Source organism: Xenopus tropicalis, chromosome 8 (assembly GCF_000004195.4).
Source record: "Xenopus tropicalis strain Nigerian chromosome 8, UCB_Xtro_10.0, whole genome shotgun sequence".
Classification (NCBI taxonomy): Eukaryota; Metazoa; Chordata; class Amphibia; order Anura; family Pipidae; genus Xenopus; species Xenopus tropicalis.
The window spans coordinates 63,351,857-63,371,028 of NC_030684.2; the positions used below are offsets into that span (position 1 = coordinate 63,351,857).

Consider the following 19,172-nt stretch of genomic DNA (forward strand, 5'->3'; position numbering starts at 1 on the left):
GCATCCCCATATTCCTTTTGTTACGTGGTATGATGTGGGGAGTCATGAGGTTGCTATCATATCATGGAAACAATGAGGACTACTCAGATCAACATACCCTGAGGTGATTGAGTTCAGGCAGCCCCCCTTAATATCATATAGGAGGGGACAAATGATAGGAAGCCAGTTGATGAGAACGGATTGTGAGAGTAAATTGGGTGGGCAACAATCACTATGAGGCAATAGTTCCAGGGGAATATACCATTGTCATTCATGCAACCCATATTGCTGCGTGAAGAAGGGGGATACATTCACACATCCACAGACGAGACATGAGTATAAGCTTAGGGGACAATTCACATGCTTTGTGGTATGCGGGATAATATGTCCATGTGGGTTGCTCTTTGTGGGGGAAACACATATATACAGTATATCACAGAATTGGTCTACAGGAAAGAAAACACCAGTTTCCAAATATTTTGTGGAGAAAGGACACTCAGTGTTTGTAGTGTTGGAGCAGGTTAATATGCCTAGACATGGAGGGGACCAGGAGATACTGCTACGTAGACGTGTTCATTGTGCTGTTCAGGGCATTGCAACTTAATGTATATTTAAAATGCAAAATTGCTCCCTATTTTTGAACATTGCTATATTTAGTTCTTTTCATACAGGTGCTTTGTGACCCAAAACGTAAGCCTTGTCACCTCCAAATATCATTGCACATAAAGTAATGCAGTCTGTTAACGTGCATTCAGCTATAATATGACAATAATTTTTCCTGTAACAAATTGTATAATTTTGCAAATTGCCTTCCATTATTATTGTATGAGTGCATTAATCAATTTTCTATCAACAGTAACTGAATCATAATTTGCATTCATATATCACATCAGGGAAGTAATGGAATACATTTTATTACCCTTAATTGCAATATAGGTTTGTTATCATATATCTTTTCTTGTAGAGATAGAAATGTGTAATGTTAGATGAGCAGGGGTCTTATCATTTATTAAGTTAATCTTAAGAGACTTTTTTGAAGAAGTTACTTTAAAGATGCATGAAACAGAACAAATCTAGGTTTTCCCCTTTGAACCAGATACAGACATTATGTACATTGATATTTTTAAGTCATTTGAAATGGAGACCTCTTTTTCTTCCTATGTACAAGGCATGCTGTGGCATTCAGTGTGAGATTGCTTGGCTTGTGATAAAAGCTGCAAGATCATTTTCTGGGAATACTAACAAGTGAACTAACTCACTAAAATGAAATGAAATGATGTGTACACTAAGTTGCATATCCTAGTCAAGAAAAACTGTTGTAAGCTTCTTATGGAGACAAATGCACAGGACTTAATGACTTCACTTAATCCTAGAATTCTATCTTTAAAGACTAGCTCTTGCTTCTAACCATGGTGATTCATTGGTTATTATTACTGCCTTGCAGAGCCGAGATCTTGGTTTCAGCTCCCACCTGGGCACTTTCTGTATGGGGTTGGGCTTCCTCCAAAACATACAGGTAGGTAAATTGGCTTCTGAAAAAAAGACTATGTTGTGTGTGCAAAAATCCAGAAGTGGAGAACTCAAACCCCTGTATAGATACCTTCTGTTTTACCAGGTGTTATTCTGGGAGACCCACGCCTGCCACAAAGATAAAAAAAAATGTGTAAATAAATTTTCAGCAGCATACTAAAAATTTGAAGTAGTGCAAAATGTATTTTGCCCCAAAGAATACGAAAAAAAGGCAATGTTTCAGGTTACCCAAGCAAGGCTTCATAAAGCTGCTGGGTAGCCCAAAATGTTTGCACCAGTGTGCTGCTGGTACCTACTTTATTATGTGTGCACTGTGATTTTTTTTACTGTAAGTTTCATTGGTTCAGGGAATAAGGAGAATGTTTGAACACTCGTGTTGTAAAATATGAAAAAGCTTTATGAATTCTGTATATAAAACATAATAATATAAATTGAATGTTTTGAAAGTGTAGCCCTGCAGCATGGAGAAAAAAAATCTTTAAGAATCATGTATCATGAAACCTCTCCAAGGTAAATGTTACTACATCATCCTTTCAAGGCTGGGTGCATGTTAGATCTTGGTGCTGCAATTATAAAGTATCTTGGGGATTAAGGTGCAGGTAAATTGAACTATCTTTGGTACCTCCAGAAAGCTACCCAGAGTTGGTACCACTAACATAGGTATACCACTTCACCTGAATATTACGCAGTCTGCTCCTGCCTCTCAGCAAAGGTTGATTTCTAATTCTGAAGGTATATACTGTATATACTGTATCTCTGTGCAGCAGCTGTACAGAATAATTGGTTTAGGCAGTCAGTTCCTTCCTGAGAAATAAACTTTCTGGTAATAGCAGAGAGAGGGTGTGTGGGATTCTTTGGGATTCAGCAATGTTTTTCAACAAAACATCTGTCTGTAGATATTTAATTATCACCACAAAATAAAGCCTCAATTTATAAACCCTAAATACAATTAAAGTGTGCATAATTATAGGACTTTCTTGTTTATTAAGAGATATAAATCATAATAAAATTAGTATCCTAGTAAAAAACTTATTGAAATCTATATTGTTCAATTTTCTCTGCCCAGAATACTATTGCAAAGCAGAGACAGGCATAGCTTTTGATTTAAAAGAACAGCATGAATGCACAGAGTGTTCTACATTTCTCTGGCAGTGGATCTGAATACTGTTATTTGTCCAGCCGGTCACAGGTGGGTCCTTAAAGGATACTTCACAATAATCTTAGATCTTCCCGTGTCTGCATAATGATAATCTAAATAGAGCACACAGAATGCAGAACACAAGGTCAAAACCACTTGACCCTGGAGATAATCAAAAAGGGTCCAGTATGTTTTTTGATTCAGTTTGTTGTACTTTCTGTATTGGTGCAGTACTGCTTAAAGATTTCTCTAAATTCACTTTTTAAGCCTATGTGTGTACTGGAAAAAGCCAAAACTAAGATTAATGTCTAAAATACTGTATTACATATCTAAGAGCTCAAAAGGGGATTTAAAGTCTAGTTTTTAATAATGTGCCTGCTTGATGGTTTCCCCATCTTCCTCACTTCTGGTCTGTTGCAGTGCCTAATCAGGTGCAGTCGCTGTTGTTATTCTCGTGAGCAGGCCAATGCAGTAGCAGTAGGCCTGTCTTATCTTGTTTCATGGACAATGTTTATGACAAATGTTATTTGGCTGGCAGTAACAATGACAGAATGATAGTCCGCCACATGCTGAAGAGGGTCTAATAAGATGAGACATGCATACTGCTTCTTCCCTGGCCTGTATCTATGAGCACCAGCACCTCTTGAATATCACAGTAGGCTGGAAGAGAGCAAGTGTATATATATATATATATATATGTGTGTTCACTGGGGATTGTTTGGAGGGATTGAACATGATAAACTTTACTCTTTTTTTCAACCCAACTTAAGTTACTAACTATGTAAATATGAAATAGGGCAAACTTCAGTTTTAACAGCAAGCAGGTACATAATCTTTTGATAGATTTGATACATACAGTGCCTTTAGTGATAGGTTTAAACCTCTCTATTGACAAAGACTGAACAAAAAAATACAAAAAATGATGTCTTATGCACAAAAGGTCTAAATCGACCCACAGCTTTGTTGTTGTCCAATAGGAATTAATTCAAGGGAAAACTGCATAAAGGAATCCCAAAACAAGGTTACAAATCAGTTTCCAAGTGTGTGTGCACCCAGAATCATGGTAGGCCAATGGTCAACAGTTGTCTTTAAGTGTATGCACTATTTGTGCAGTGTATTTGTAAAATCAGTTACAGGTCTTACCAGTCCTTCACTAGGCATAATGTTGGTGAGGTGAACAACTTCCAAGTGAGCAGACTGAGACACCAAAGAATCCGATGACAAAGAGATGATGTGATCACAGATCCCAGATAAAGTTTTACACTAGGAGAAAACACACAAAAATTATTCGCTCATAATGAACAAGTAACTAAACCAAGCATAGCAGCTCTGTATTAAATATTCATAGTGTTGTAAATAATTCATGCATTATTGTTTAAATGTCTAAGAATAGACTTTTCAGTTCAGAGCAGAAATGTTCTGCAAGGATGACTGTAGGATATTCTCTCTCTCTGCAAAATAAAATGAATTTTCTTTCGACCACCTAGCTTATTATTCCTACTTCAGGTGGTAATCAGAGAAAAGCAACAGCGGATTATACTGTGAAATTGCCGGAAATCTAGAAAAGTAATTCAAAATTAGAGTCTGCTATTGCCTATTAAAAGCATCAGTACTGATGTGATTAAATGACATTTGATGTACTGTGTAAGGTACCAATAACCAATTCCTTGGATGAAGGCAATAAAAATGCATTATTATTATGGAAAGCACTATAAGCAATATCATTTACTCAATTGCGCATTTAAAAACAGGTCTGATATAGATATTTTTACTATTTATTTTTAACCATCATTTTCAGGGCTCGATAAAGCAGACCCTGCAGCTGCGGAGGGACAGGGGGGCAAGAGTGTAGAGGGCTCCATAAGGGCCTAATTAATGAGCAAATTCAATATACCTTGGTATACAGTAACATCTAGTTAAAGCACTGTAAGGCTGATGCCACACGTGGCGTAGGGCTGATATTTTCGGCAAGCGGAAAAGCGCTTGGCGGAAATTCAGCCCTACGCCTGCTACTTGTGCCTGCACCCGAATGAATGCGATACGCTCGGGTGCAGGCACATGTAGCCGATATATGCATGAAAACGCAAGACTTTGCATTCTCACGCGTTTTCATGCGTATATCGGCTACATGTGCCTGCACCCGAGTGTATTCCATTCATTCGGGTGCAGGCACAAGTAGCAGGCGTAGGGCTGAATTTTCGCCAAGCGTTTTTCCGCTTGCCGAAAATATCAGTCCTATGCCACGTGTGGCATCAGCCTTAACTGCTATGACATTTCAGCCAGTGCTCACCTTTCAGACCAAAAGTCTACATAAAAATTCTGAATTTCTATGATAATGTAAGAAAGCGTGACATCCTGGGAAGAAGTGATCAGAGTATGCATTTATACCCATGACAATTAGCACATATGAAGGGTTTGGGAAAAATAAAGCAGTTTCACCAGCAGCAATTTTTTTTCGTGAATCCATGCTAAAATTCTCAACAGTTGTCATTACCACCCCTTGCCTTCCACATCTGCCGCTTCTTTGCACTATGGAGAGACTGCTGGATTCATTACAGTGCATGCAGTAATATATAAAAAATTAAAAAAATAATGCAAAATAAAAAGGTTTTGGGTAACCTGATTTCCTGAACTACAATTCAATTTCACTTTCCAATTGACTGCAATGCATTTTGTTGAAATATAGTGAAATGTTCCGCAAAGTGAAACACCCTGAGGTTTCTCATCACTACACCTGGAAAATCAGTGGGGGTCATTTATAAAGTTTGTGCAGCATGTATTTTATTCACATATGGTTGTACTTTGCAGGTTTCCCCCTAAACAGTTGCATTTTGCACTGCTGTGTCTGTCTTCCCTTTTCTTGCAAATGGCTGTAAAATACACATTTACCATAAAATTCACAAATGGCTCTCAAACGAGGTTGAGGTTTGCGTGAGCAGGCAACTGTGTGTGTTTGTTGTATGCGAATACAGCACCAATTTTTACTCTGCAGATATAAATTCGCAATTTGCAAAATCAGTTTAATGAATATTATTTCAGCCACCAAAGCAGCAGCGTAATCCGGGTGCAGAGTGTGCACATAAATATCTGCAATTCACGATTATGCCATATTTTAAAAAAAGCACTTAAGTACAATCCCACTGCGAATAAAAAATCCCCAATAATTCTGTTCTGCACAGACTTTAGAAATGAGCCCCAGTATGTACAATACGGCTCTTAAAGAAACAGTAATACAAAACTATCTTATTAACAAAATACATTATAAAACTCTACAGTAATAAGCCTATCCTGCTCTAACATCTGTATTTGTAATGTTTTATAAGAAAATATTTCTATTGTAAGATGCATCTTCTTGTATTACCTTTTAAAATAGGGCAATCTGGCATCATTCTCTCTGAAGAGCTTGATGCATGAAGTCAGTGCTGCAACTTTAGAGACAATATTTCGGCCTGCAGTGAAGTTCGCCAATTTCTGTGGATTCTGGCAAATGCCAGAAGGGCTGCTATAAGATGCTTGTGGGCAGCTGTGTGGACCGCTGTGTATTTGTAATGCCAGGGCCTATTGTTAATCCCAGTTCTGGCCTGCAGGTCCTTTAAGACACTTTCAGCCAGATTCAATTCAATAAGAAAACGTATCTCCTAATTTAATTTCAGATTACCCTATAGAATTATGAGTTTTCATAAAATAAACCATGAGATATTTTTCACATCTAACTGAATCTTACCCATGATCTATTAGGCTTAGGATAGGGGTTAACTGCATGTTGTCTCTGCACCAATCAGGTACCATCAGAGACTATACATCTGAATAAACAGGTTTGGTGTACATGTGGTACAATTTGTGGTTTGAAAGTTCCTAAAATCATGGAGATAGATTTATCAAAATTTGAATGAGGAAAGCGCATTTGTTTCATTATTTATTAAAAACCATGGCAAAAAAAAATTGGAGACCAAAATCCATAAAAAAAAATACAAAGACCTCCAGTCGTGAACTTTACATCACTTAAATAGCATTAATAGTTACCCAAGAAATACGAAAAATGTAAATACCTCGAAGTAGAAAGAAAATTGCCTTGGACAGCTCTTATTGACTTCTACATGATGATGACAGCCTTTACATGGCATATTTTTATATTCGTGTCTTTCACGGTTTTGATGTATAATAAAAGTCGGAAAAATTAGCTATTTTTGCACAAAAAATCATGTGGATTGGCTGACTAAAGGAGGATTTGTGTGAGCATGGTCTTTATGCCCCCAACACTTGCCTTCAAGTCAGAAATTAAAAAATGATCACTTGCTTTAAGTCTACTCAGAGCAACATGTTGCTTAGGAGCCACTGGTTGGGGATCACTGAGCTATAGCTATGAGCTGATAGCTTTAGTGGGATTCCCCTAAGAAGAAAATAGCCATAGTCCTATAATGCTTTTCTGTAAAACCTGTCCTGCTTTGCCTAGCTTAAACAAGCAATCACAGCTAGCCCACCCCTGTATTTAGATACATAAAGCTCAGCTGAATTGACATAATATGCAAATGCGTTTTTCAGCAACATTCGTGAGCATCAGCAGCGAGCCTGCAATTTACTTTCAGATTACTGCAGTCAATAATTAGTTTCCGCAATGTGTAAATGAGGCATAGCTAATCAAGTTATAATGAAGCCATACTCCTGGAGTAATAGCACATAAGAAAAAGCATGACAACAACTTAAAGGGGTTATTTAAAGACTGCACCATATTTACAATGTTAAACAGATGACAAAAAAAGTCCTGATACCTATTTGGGAGTGAATAAAAAGGTGACAGTTTATCTACAATCAAAGATGAACAAAGACAATGTAATAATAGAATAAAGGCAAATGTGGCATCTTATTAAATGATTGCTGTTTTGTGTATTGTGGACTGTCAGTTTCCAGATAGAGGGAAGAGTTGTTCTTCACACAGTTACCTATGCTGTCACTGCAGCAGTTTGATATGGCTCCTAGTGGCCAATAATGGGGGACAAAAGTAATCTCGAAAATGTCATGTCGAAACGTTAATGTAGACTTAGCTCTATCTAACTAACAGGACTGTAGCATAATAAGGCTGATAGTTAAAAATATGAATTTCACTGGCTCTCTTAGCAGGGGCTCTGCTAAATGACGGATAACCAAAATGCATTTCTAATTGTCTAGAAAAAAACATCTGTATATTAAATATTCCTTTAAAGTATAACTTTTCATGTCAAGTGGCAACGATATTTCGGTTACATAACTTGCATCAAACCATATATTTGCACATCATACGACAACAGAATGTGCAATAAAGCAATGGCATTGAGTTTGCATTGAAGCCATACGCAAAAATAATTTTACTAACACTATTACAGTATAAGTGGCATAAGTGTGACTGGGAGCAGCACACATTATTTGCTGCTGCATGCCTTAACCTCCCCCCGTCCCCCGCTGTCAGGCACTCAACTGCTAGCCATTCGCTTACTTGTGATGAGTAGCAGATTTTTCTTCGCTTCTGGGGTGGACTACCAAACAGTAGAGCCTGAGGCTGTACAATACATACTGTACATATGTGATTTAAACATGCACCTAAAGCTGGCCATACATGCATCAATATTTTTGTACGAAATCTCATTCTGTATGATATCGGTGCGAGTATGGCCAATTGACGAGACAACCGATATTGCAATGGCTACAGATATCGGCGATCTCGTTGATCAGGCGGGGGAAAAGATTTTGATCAGGCGCCGCTGAAGCCCAAGCAGAATCTGCAGGTGGAGGTAGAACCCTTATTTTTTCTACCTCCATATCTCACAATTCAGCCCTTGGGGGATATGAATTATTTTCCTGTGACCAACGTATTCAAGTATCTTATTCCTTATTACCTCTTCCAAAAGATTTCCTACCACTGATGTCAACTAACAGGCATATAGTTTTTAGGCTGAGAATGTGATCCCTTTTTTAAAAAAAAAGTTGCACCACATTAACAATTTGCCGATGTCTCTACACCATGCCAGACCTCAAAGAATCGTGTATATAGTACAGTCCATGTTGCTGAACTATAGTTATTATTAAACTGACAGAGAATTGTATAAATCAACAGCTGGAATACAAGATCTTACTACTCTTACTACTGTTTTAATGATGCTATGTTAACTGTACACCACAAAACCACGTAAAATTGATTTTTTATCTAGTGCTCCCCTTGTGCATACATTCCAAATTAGCCTATTTATGAAAGTATGTATAACAATGCCCACTGAAATCATTGCAACCAAATTTACAGAAATGCAATATCCAGAGCTTGGTGCAAAGAACAATAGATGCACTGAATCATGTATAAGATACATATATATTCCAACCTGCCCTACGGATGAGCTCTGCTTACAATGTAAAATTCATAAATATACTGTTTTGCTACTGCCACATCTGACCAACTCTCCACAGTGGGGTCAGACTCATTGCCCTCCAGCAAAATGTAATGTAATTCCCTTCCTCCCATTAGCCTGAAGCTGTTGTGGTATGGTGAGAATTGTAGTTTACAGTGGTTGGAGGGCTACAACATTTCTGAACATGCTAATGACACATGGTTTATATTTTTTTTTATAAAAAACTTTCAGTAGCAATATACTGTGTCCCAAAAATATAAAAAGAAAGGAAATAAAACTGATGCTATGCTGTACACATATCGTATAAATACATTTCATATACAGTTGGTGATTTTGTGCAGATACAAAGGTCTAGCTCTATATGTATAGGAAGTAGGATAGACCTTGTAACAGAGATTCGAGGCAGAAGTAGGCTGTGGTAAAAGATCAACTATGTTGAATGTGTGATGAGTCAGAGAGCTACAGTACAATTATAACCAATCCATTTCTGCTAGAACTATAGCAACACAATATCATATTACAAATGGAGGAACTTCCAGCTTCAGATTCAATACACAGCACATATATGCCCTTATTATACAGTGACTGAATTATGATATATAGCGCTTCTGTTATTATAACTTTTCTTGAACTTTGTCTAATATAAAGAATAATGTAACCCATATAAGGAAATATAAGCATAGTGCTCTGGCGGGGCGGTAGCATTGTTTTTATGTGGTTATAAAACTCAGTTGTCACTCCTAATATCCAAAATAAACTCCTCAGTTCTTACTCATATTATCCATGAACAGCAGAGGGTACACTATCCATTATATGAATGCTGTTTCCATAGAGTATAAATAATCAAATTTAGAAAAATATACAATTAAAAAAGCATAGTTTCGGGATCTCCTCACAGTAGCCCAGGTGGCCCATGTAAACAGATGATTAATGGCAGACCCAGCAGTGCTGCTGTGAGAAGTTCATGAAAATGTGCACTGCCGGTGGGGTCTGAGAACAGCAGTGTTGTAAATAAAAAACGTGTAAAGGAACATGAGAAAGAATTCATCTTCTCTTCTCTTAATTTGGATCACTATAGCTTAAGTCTACTAAAAAATAAACCTAATACGGTTGTTTTGCCTTTAGTAAGGATTAATTCTATTTTAGTTTGCATCAAGTACAAGGTACTGTTTTATTATTTTAGAGAAAAAGAAAAGCATTTTTAAAAGTAAATGTAAAATCGGGTCTATGGGAGATCGCCTTCCTGAAATATAAAGCTTTCTAAATAACAGGTTTCTGGATTATGGATCACATATCTATAGTGATTTTCAAGTAGCTTTTCCTCATGGAAATTCAAATGGGAGACCAGCCTCTACATATAAAGGACCCTTTGGCTATTTCCCCCGTGGGTCAGAATTTTTTTTTGGGATTGACATGTACAGTATTTTCATAAAAACTCAACATACTCAGTTACAGGGACACTTGCCATCTACTATCTGATGAACACAAAATCATCAGTACACATTGATTAGGTGTTTTTCTTTAATCCAAATGTGTTATCCAACGTTTCACAATAGCCAGTGGCTTTTCTACAGAGCTCTGATACCATGAATAGTGAATATGCAGCAGAGGCTGCTTTTCCACCCACAATGTTAGAAACTCATTTCAAACATGGGATTTGCCATCCAGGAAAATGGGGATGCATAGCTTTAATCACTGTTTTTTCATATGGCTGAAAGAGATACATTTAATCATGTGAAAAATACCAAGCTATGGTTTTGTACCCTAAAAAATAGTTTGGGGAAGATCATGTAGAGATGTAATAACTTTTTTGGAGTTTTTCTATTTTTTTTTTTAAGAATGTAATGGAATATAATATTCAGGAGGTGATTGGTAATGTAACAGTGGAATCATGACATGTGAATGAACAGGTAGTAAGATATGCAGATCCACTCCATCCTTTGCTATAAAGTCTGACTGGAAGCAGCGTTAGTAAGGGCAGTCATTAGCTTAATTCCTGGCAGTAGTTTCAGTAATAATTTACTAACTGACATTGCTTTTTATCTCTTGGGAGAGAGAAAATATATAAAATATTAAGGGAAATAACTATATTTTTAAATAGATTTTCGATTCCATTTATAATGTACATTTCCCAAAATGTATGGTATGCAAAGAGAACTCATTCTATTTGCTCTTTTTACAAACACAGCACAACCTATCTGCACCATGAAATAGCATTTACTTTTGATGTATGTATATAAATATATATATATTTAATTTGCATATAAAATGAGATCTAAAACATATTTTGATTAAATAGATTTTAAATAGTTTTAACAATTTATCGTTAATTAGTCTTTTGTTAAAAAACTCAGCATGGATTATGGTAGATTTAAACCGCCTTATGAATTGTTTTTAAAAATTCCCAGTATTACTGTGGGGTAATGTTTCAGTTATTGTAGGTTTCCCAAAAGTATCAACAACAAAATATATGGTATTCTCCTAGACTACTTACTGACTGATATCATCTATAATGTAGGAGTCACAATAATGGGAATTGATCCTCAACAAGTTAAAAGATGTTGCTCTAAGTAGACCAATCTAATATAGTTATCTACTGTTACACTGTACACTGGTACACTGGCAATCCACCAAGTGTCCTATTTAGCCTCAGCAATAAGTTACAAATGTCAGTATTGGTAGGCCGGGTAACAAGAACTAAATATGTTCAAAGCTGAAACTACAAAATTACACATTTAAATTCAACAATAGTGTAAAAATGTCTATAAATCCTATCCTAGGGAGACAAAAATATTTTAATATTGAAAGGGTTTATTTACTAGGATGAATGTTCATCGCAAAATATTAGATACACTTTAACACAATTCACAAAGGGACTTTCCTTTATATCCTTTATATCTGCATTTTGCGCCAAGGTGCAAAGTACATAGAACATAAATGGAAGGGAACTCTGGAAACACCTCCCTTCAGCTTGTGTTACTTTCATTGCTTCCCTTGCATGTTGTGCACTCACACACAACTGGTCTGCCTTTAGCAAATTGCACACTATGCACATGCATTAGTAAAACAAGAGTTTTGGCACATACTATTTTCAGGTGCTGCTGTCAAGCAAGCATTCTGGGGAAATTGTTTCATTGTGGGTTTCATTTAGTTTTATTTGTGAATAGCATGCTACTCAAGAAATAAATGCTAGCCTACTCTTTGTACATTGAACATGTATGAGTCAATTCAAACCAAAATTGAAATAATTCAATAAAAAAACCATGTAGGCTTAGTTATTGTATTATGCACCATTAGCTTGGTAATCAAGGGTAATATTTTGCAAATATATTAAACTGATTATTGACTTTTCCCATCTGATACAAGTGCCCGAGAACTGATGATGTATAAATTATCTTTACATATTTATGAAACCTAAACATGTGAAATTAAAATGGAGTTATCCAATGTACTTCTAATTATGGAACCCTCTGCCCAACCCCAGGCAGCCACTATGGTGCCTGACAACCCAATTGTGCATTTTTATGGCAGGTACAAAGGTAGGAACATTTTTAACAGTTAAGGGTGGTGTTGGAAAGGAGCAGGGCCTGATAGAGACAGACAGCCTATGGCTGAGGACAGGCTTCTGTTCCTCTTTAATCTTTCAATATTTATAAATACACTCTAGAAATGAGGGTTATTTAAAAATAATCTCTCAAATTTTTATCAAATTACAGAAAAAATAAAAATCTGAAATATTTCAAATAGATTTCAAGTAGATTCTAGTTCCAATGGTCACTCAGCATACAACAGTATCAATAAAATCAGTTTGGTACTTACTACATGAAGAATTTTGTTTTCTGTTTCATACACAGTGCAATCCTATTGAGAAAACAAAACAAAAACATGTTATAAAATAATAGTTCATTACAGGAATAACAAGGTTTATTATTTTTATTGTTTTTAAAGCATTAACATTTAGATATTTTTTTTTCAAGATAGACATATTAAAAAACTGTATTTTGTGGGGGAGAATGGACATTTCAACAGAGGTCTCTGTAAGTATCACATAGCAACAAGGCACAGATAGGACCTTCTCCAGATTGATAGGATAACAATCTGATATCATGTTTGTAAATGTTTGGGTGTTATGTTTAAAGTGTTACCATGATATTACTGTTCAAGTCCAGGTAGAATAATGAATATAGTCAATCTTCTAAATGCTATAACAGTACCAAGGAAAATGTCTCTGTGATTACATAACTTCCCTATTGTGATTTTCATTGTGTTTTCATTTTCTTCTAATTCATGGCAACCCCTTTGGCTGCCTTTAACCATGCAATGCCAACTAAGCTATGCAGTATTTATACTTTTGCACATCAGTAAGGCAAATTCTGTCAGACTCACTCCTACACAATCAGGGAAACCACCAGCTGAAGTTTAACTAAAAGCACCACTTCCCTTCTGTCACTTCCTGTCTGCCTCTACATTCTGAAACTCTTTTTCAAGAAGCTTTTGGAAACATGTTTGGCACACCCCCATAGATTAACCACTGGACATTAATATCTATAAACCTGAGTATCAACTGACAAGGTAGTTTCTCTATGCACCAAGAGGTACTCTTCTAACTATACACACAAGACTTTATTGGCACACTTTATTTCCTTTGACATTCCTATATGTGTGTGTGACAATTTCTTTTCAGATGTGAGAGCTACAATTAATTGCAAAAGTAAAAGACCACCTACAGAATACACTTAAGAGTCAGGGTGACAATTAGTGCTCTGTAATAGGGATATCTAACTGGATTCTCGCTGGTCATAGGTTTCTGAGTTATTTCTAAAATATCATGTTTTTTAAGGACAAGGAAAGTCTGAAATAAAGTAACTGTTACATGAATTATCTTCTTGCAATTGTCCCACTTACTTAGCATTTTACAGTTGGCCTGTATTCTATTCTAATGAAGTCTAATCAATTATTCTGCTCTACAGATGGGCAACAAACCCCATTAGACTCCCCTCAGCATGAAACATACACACTGCTCCATGTCATGGGCTTGACTGTGCCCAATTGGTTGCTGCTGGCAATGCCATTAGGGTTGGCACATGTGCAGTTATACATAAAAACAGAAAAAAGTGGTCGTTAGTTCTTTATGCAGAAAGTAAAAAACATACCTGTTAACAAAGGTATAGACTTGATAGTTATTTAAAAAAAAAAAAAAAATCATATTTGTTGTAATAGACATATGTGGTGCCACAAAGATATAAAGACTGTAAAACTAAGTGGCACTGACCCATAAAATACTAAAATAATATTGGCTTGCACAAGAAACCTTTGACCTCTAGTGATGAGCAATTTGTTTTGGCAGGCATAGATTTGCAGTAAATTTTCACATTTCGCCAATGTCAAATTGTTTCACGAAACTCCTGCGAAAATTTGGCGTGAAAAAAATTGGTACGCGTCTAAAAAAAGTTACAGTCATGTCAAAATTGGCACGCTCATGGCAAAATAGATGTGACCACATCAAAATAGGCACGTCCGCATTTAAAACAGTCGTGCGACAGCTGCATTTCGCAAATATTTCTGTTGTTTCGCAAATTTTGCTGTCAAGCGAAATGGGACAGATTCGCTCATCACTAGTGACCTCCACTCATTTTTCTGTTAAGTCCCTACTCACAATTTGAGTAAGGGATCTACAGTAAGTCATCTGCAAAAACACTGCCAATCAGAAGCCACACTTAAATGTGCAACAATATAAAGAGAATGTTCTTGAATGTGATTGTGTAATAATCTTCTGGATGTTTTCTTACACCTTTAGAAAATATAACTTGTTCCTCCCAACAGCAGAATCTATATTCTGTATTGAACAAACATCACCATTAATTCCACAGCTAGGTCTCCTGTTTCCAATATAGATTCAGTGACCTTCCTAAATAGCACCTGGCTGTGCTTCAGATGACTGGTACATGTTACTGTAGAGGAGACTATGATAAATGCCTTGAAATCCAGGCTTCTACGTTAGAAAACATTGCACTTTGGATGGAACCTTTTACCCTCTTAACCTCTAAGTTTTTAAAAACATATTACAAATTGTACCCACTACCCATCGAAACCTAATAGGCAGCATAGACTGCTTGTGATAAACAAAATATTTTGAGCTGAATTTAGAATGAGCTGTTATTCTGAATGTAATCTAAAATCATTTTTGTACTACAACCTCAATAAATTTATGATTTTGTTACTATGCTTTGCTTTTTGCTTTACATATTAAATATAACTTAATAAAAAATAATACATTTTCAAAAATTCATTGTCATAATCTACTGCTAAGCAAAAACCTGTCTCTTAACCAGGCTCAGGTCAGACACCAAGAAAGCAGAGAGATTGTGATACTTATGAGAAATGCATATTAAAATCTGCTAGTTTGTTTAATATGTTCTATCCAGTATCCTATCCTATCCTGTGACCTACATTGAAATCTGCCCATTAAATATATCATTAGGATTTTATACTTTAAAATTGCTTTTATTTATCCCATGTGAGTTTAAAGTCCTTTGCTGCATTTTTTTCCTCACCACATGTACTAGAAGGTTATTTCTTGTATCAAACAACCATTTATCTTTATATTTTCTTGCAACTTGCTATAACAGTTTCTTTGATTGCAACACTCATTAGTTTTTTTTATAAATGAAAAATATAGCTGGCTGAGGCTTTTTCTTATTCCTGTTTGATAAAATTTCTTGCCCTCAAAAATGCCTTCTTGACCAAACATATCTTGATATTTTTTCAGGGCAAGCTATTTGACAAGCTGGCTTGTCAAGGTCCTTTATTTGTAATTTGTAATGAAAGCATGTGCAGCCTATACCATTCCTGTAGGAGTTAATAGGGCTCATTTATGACCTATAGGTGCGGTAGTGCAAAAATTGATGGATCCATTTTAAAAATTAGAATTATTTGATTGTAATAAGAAATCACCTTCATGTAATTTAAAGCTTTCTGCTAACAGGTTTCCGGGTAAAGGATCCAATACCTACAGTGATTTTCAAATAGATTTTTTAAATGGGAATTGGAATGGGACCCTGTTGTCCACATATATAGGACATTACTTTCTTAAAATAGACATTATAGGAGATGGCCTTCCCGTAGTTCAAAACTTTTTGGATAATCGGTTTCCATTAGAGGAGGGGAACCAGAACCGGGAAAGCTGCCACCACTTTCCACCAATTTTATGGCTCCCCTGCATCAATTTGCACTTGCACTTGCCCATAAGGAATAAGCATTTTGACACCAGATAAGGAATAAGCATTTTTGACACCAGAAGTAATGCCATCCTAACTCAATTTTCTGGTTCACGCAAAACACAAATACATTTGGGCAAGTATTAGGCCTAATTGGACAAGGCACATACTAGTATTCCTTGTGGTTGCTATTACACTAGATTGGGGGGGGGGGGGACTGCATTCTGGGACAAAAACATATATTGTGGATATGGATTGTATTTGAAATTGCACTTTGCACACTGAATTTGCAGTAAAAATTTGAAGTAAATGCCCATTAATGTGTTGCATAATCTATGTATAGTAGTATAATAAAATATATAATAAAAGAATAAGCTTGTTGTGAAGTACCCAAAGTCTTTTCCAACTCATTAAACTTACTGGGCCCTATATCACCTACAAGGTCACTGTCTAGGGGAGTCTGGACACTCCAGCAGTAGTAAAACTGCATTGCAGCTTTATAGTCTGTCTTTACAATGAGAACAGCCACAATACAGCTATACTAAAACTGCTGATTATCAATTAAGTTTAAGTTCCTGGACAAGGACCCCTGTTTCTTTCATTGCAAGGAAACTCTAAAGGCAACTCTGTATCCATGAGGGATGTGGGAGAGGCAAGTAGACCCCCAGACATGTTGAGGAGCACTAGGGGGCGCAGGCTGCAAAGCAGGCAGTAAGGACAGTGCTGCCAGCGCAAGTTGTTCTTGAATGAGCGCTAAGGGGTGAGATTTTGTGCCCCAGGGTCATGGTACATTACCACTCTGGCCTCTTAAATTTGTTTGCTTGATCACATTCGTTATTTCACATTGATTCAGTCATGTTATGCTGCACTGCCTCTCAGTCATTTCAATCACATTCTTATCAATCACCAGCATGGAAAGTCTGTTAAAATCAGTTCTATTCATATGAGAATCGATCATTGCTGTTTGGTCACACTGAGTCACATGCTATTTGCTCTATTGAACTAGCCCTTAAGCATTTCAACTATACACCAGCTATTACAGACATGGAACAAGTTTGTCCTGAGTACTACCTTAAATGCAATGGAAAGGTATCTAAATGTTTAGTAAATAAATGGATTTTAGCTGCAGAGTGCAATGTGCTCTTTGATTTTCTGCCTGTCTGTATATTTAGGCAGAAAAACACTCTCCTTGTGCCCTATCTGTGTCTGTCTGATTAGTATGTTTATGCATAAAATGCTGCCTAGCGTGGCTGTTACAAAATGTAAAGTAAAGAAAAATTCATATGCTGCCTTAATTTTCAACAACAAGTGCCTGGGGAAGAGCGTGTGAGCTGAAAACGCTGAAGAAATTAATTAGCACCACTGAACCATAAACTGAGATGAGCATAATATTGTCACAAGAAAAAAATGTAGTTTCATCTTCAAAGCTAATAAATCTTAAAGTTCCAACATAAGTACTGCATATCGACTTCAAGTGTTTTCAGTTTAATGAAACACAAAGACACAGGGATAATAAATACATTACTTGCTTGTTGTCATTTCATGTAATATTGCTATATTTTTCTGCTGGATATAGATTAGTGACAGCAAATTGATATGCTAGCTTCCAATACATGCATAACACATAAATGCATCCACATATCTGGATTTTCTGGGATTTCTCTCACTTAGTTAAGCTACTGGGTTAATATGCCCTTTTCTGAATAAAGCATGTAATTATGAAAAAATGCAAAAGTTTGGTGTAATTATCACATTAAGGGATATTAACACCAAAAAAATCAGACATATAAGACATTTTTACGATATTTTCCTTTACCGAGATTTTTGTGAATTCCCCCCTAGGAAGTAGGGCTTTAAAAGCTTTCTCTCTATGGAATGGGATGGAAGACAAAGAAGAAAAAGAAATGCAATTCCCTTTTATAACTTTAGGCAGGTTGGCGTATCTCATTCATCAAACAAAGAGTGCTCAAGCCCTGTCTTAAATTCTTTTGAACTGACTGCTGTTATCTGCTCCATGGCATATGATGTTTCTTCGTCTGAAGCTTTCATTTTAAAGCTTTAGGTTTTTGTTTTATTTTATTCTTTTGGTCAAACTGTACTGAGCATTTTGGTTTTTTGAATTTTGTTTATAAAAGTAACTGTGGGCAACTTTTTGGCACTTAAATACTGCAAGTGCAAATCATTCTTCCAGATAGTGGAAGAAAATGTTTAAAAATCATTAAGTGCACGCCAGATACATGTGTAGGCTTAACATGCAGCAGGAACCCTGGAAATAATACCCTCAACCACCCAGAGCTCTCTTGTGAGTGTGTTCTGAACTGCACCTTGCCCCTGATAAAGAATACATTCTGTGTGTGCAGATTCACCCACAGGCCCCCCTGAGTCGGATGGATTCTGTTCTTTAGCTAGCTGTAGTTACGTCAACTATAGCCTTGAAGACAGAACCACCTATTTGGCAAAGATCTTGTTTTCTGTGCTGTGAACAGACATTTCTATGTGTTTACACTGGTAAACATGTAATGCCTATGCTCAAATGTTTCTTATGACATACGCTACTGTCTATATTAACCCTGTGCTGTCTTTGTTCTGTCTTTCTGACTATCTTTTGCTCAGAACCCATGTAGTTGTCTAATAAACCTTACCGAATTACCTCAAACGACTTCTGGTATCTGAAATTTCTATAACACCCCTTATTAAGAAAACAATTACATTTTGGCCTGAGCTCTGTGTATTTGATGTAGGCATATAGGCAGAGTTGTAGGCATATACAGGTAGGCACATATGGAACAATCATACTTTCAACAATGATAAATGTAAATGGGACAGCACTTTTTAAACTCTATATATTTTGTTTTCAAAATATGTATAGGGATCTTTTTTGCTAGGTAAAAGCTAGGCAAAAACAATGTTTTATTGAAAAAACATCAACCAATA

The 19,172-nt window shown here is 36.3% G+C and overlaps 1 protein-coding gene across 1 annotated transcript in view; it reads right to left on the minus strand.

The window, feature by feature from the left end:
* Window positions 1–19,172, minus strand: part of LOC100488567 (connector enhancer of kinase suppressor of ras 2) — a 276,323-nt gene that overhangs the window by 101,045 nt on the left and 156,106 nt on the right. Inside the window, exons 5-6 of the mRNA XM_031891318.1 lie at window positions 12,841–12,882; window positions 3,791–3,910 (exon numbers count right to left, since the gene is read on the minus strand). Coding sequence (XP_031747178.1) covers window positions 3,791–3,910; window positions 12,841–12,882 — 162 coding nt within the window. The remainder of the gene's footprint in view (window positions 1–3,790; window positions 3,911–12,840; window positions 12,883–19,172) is intronic.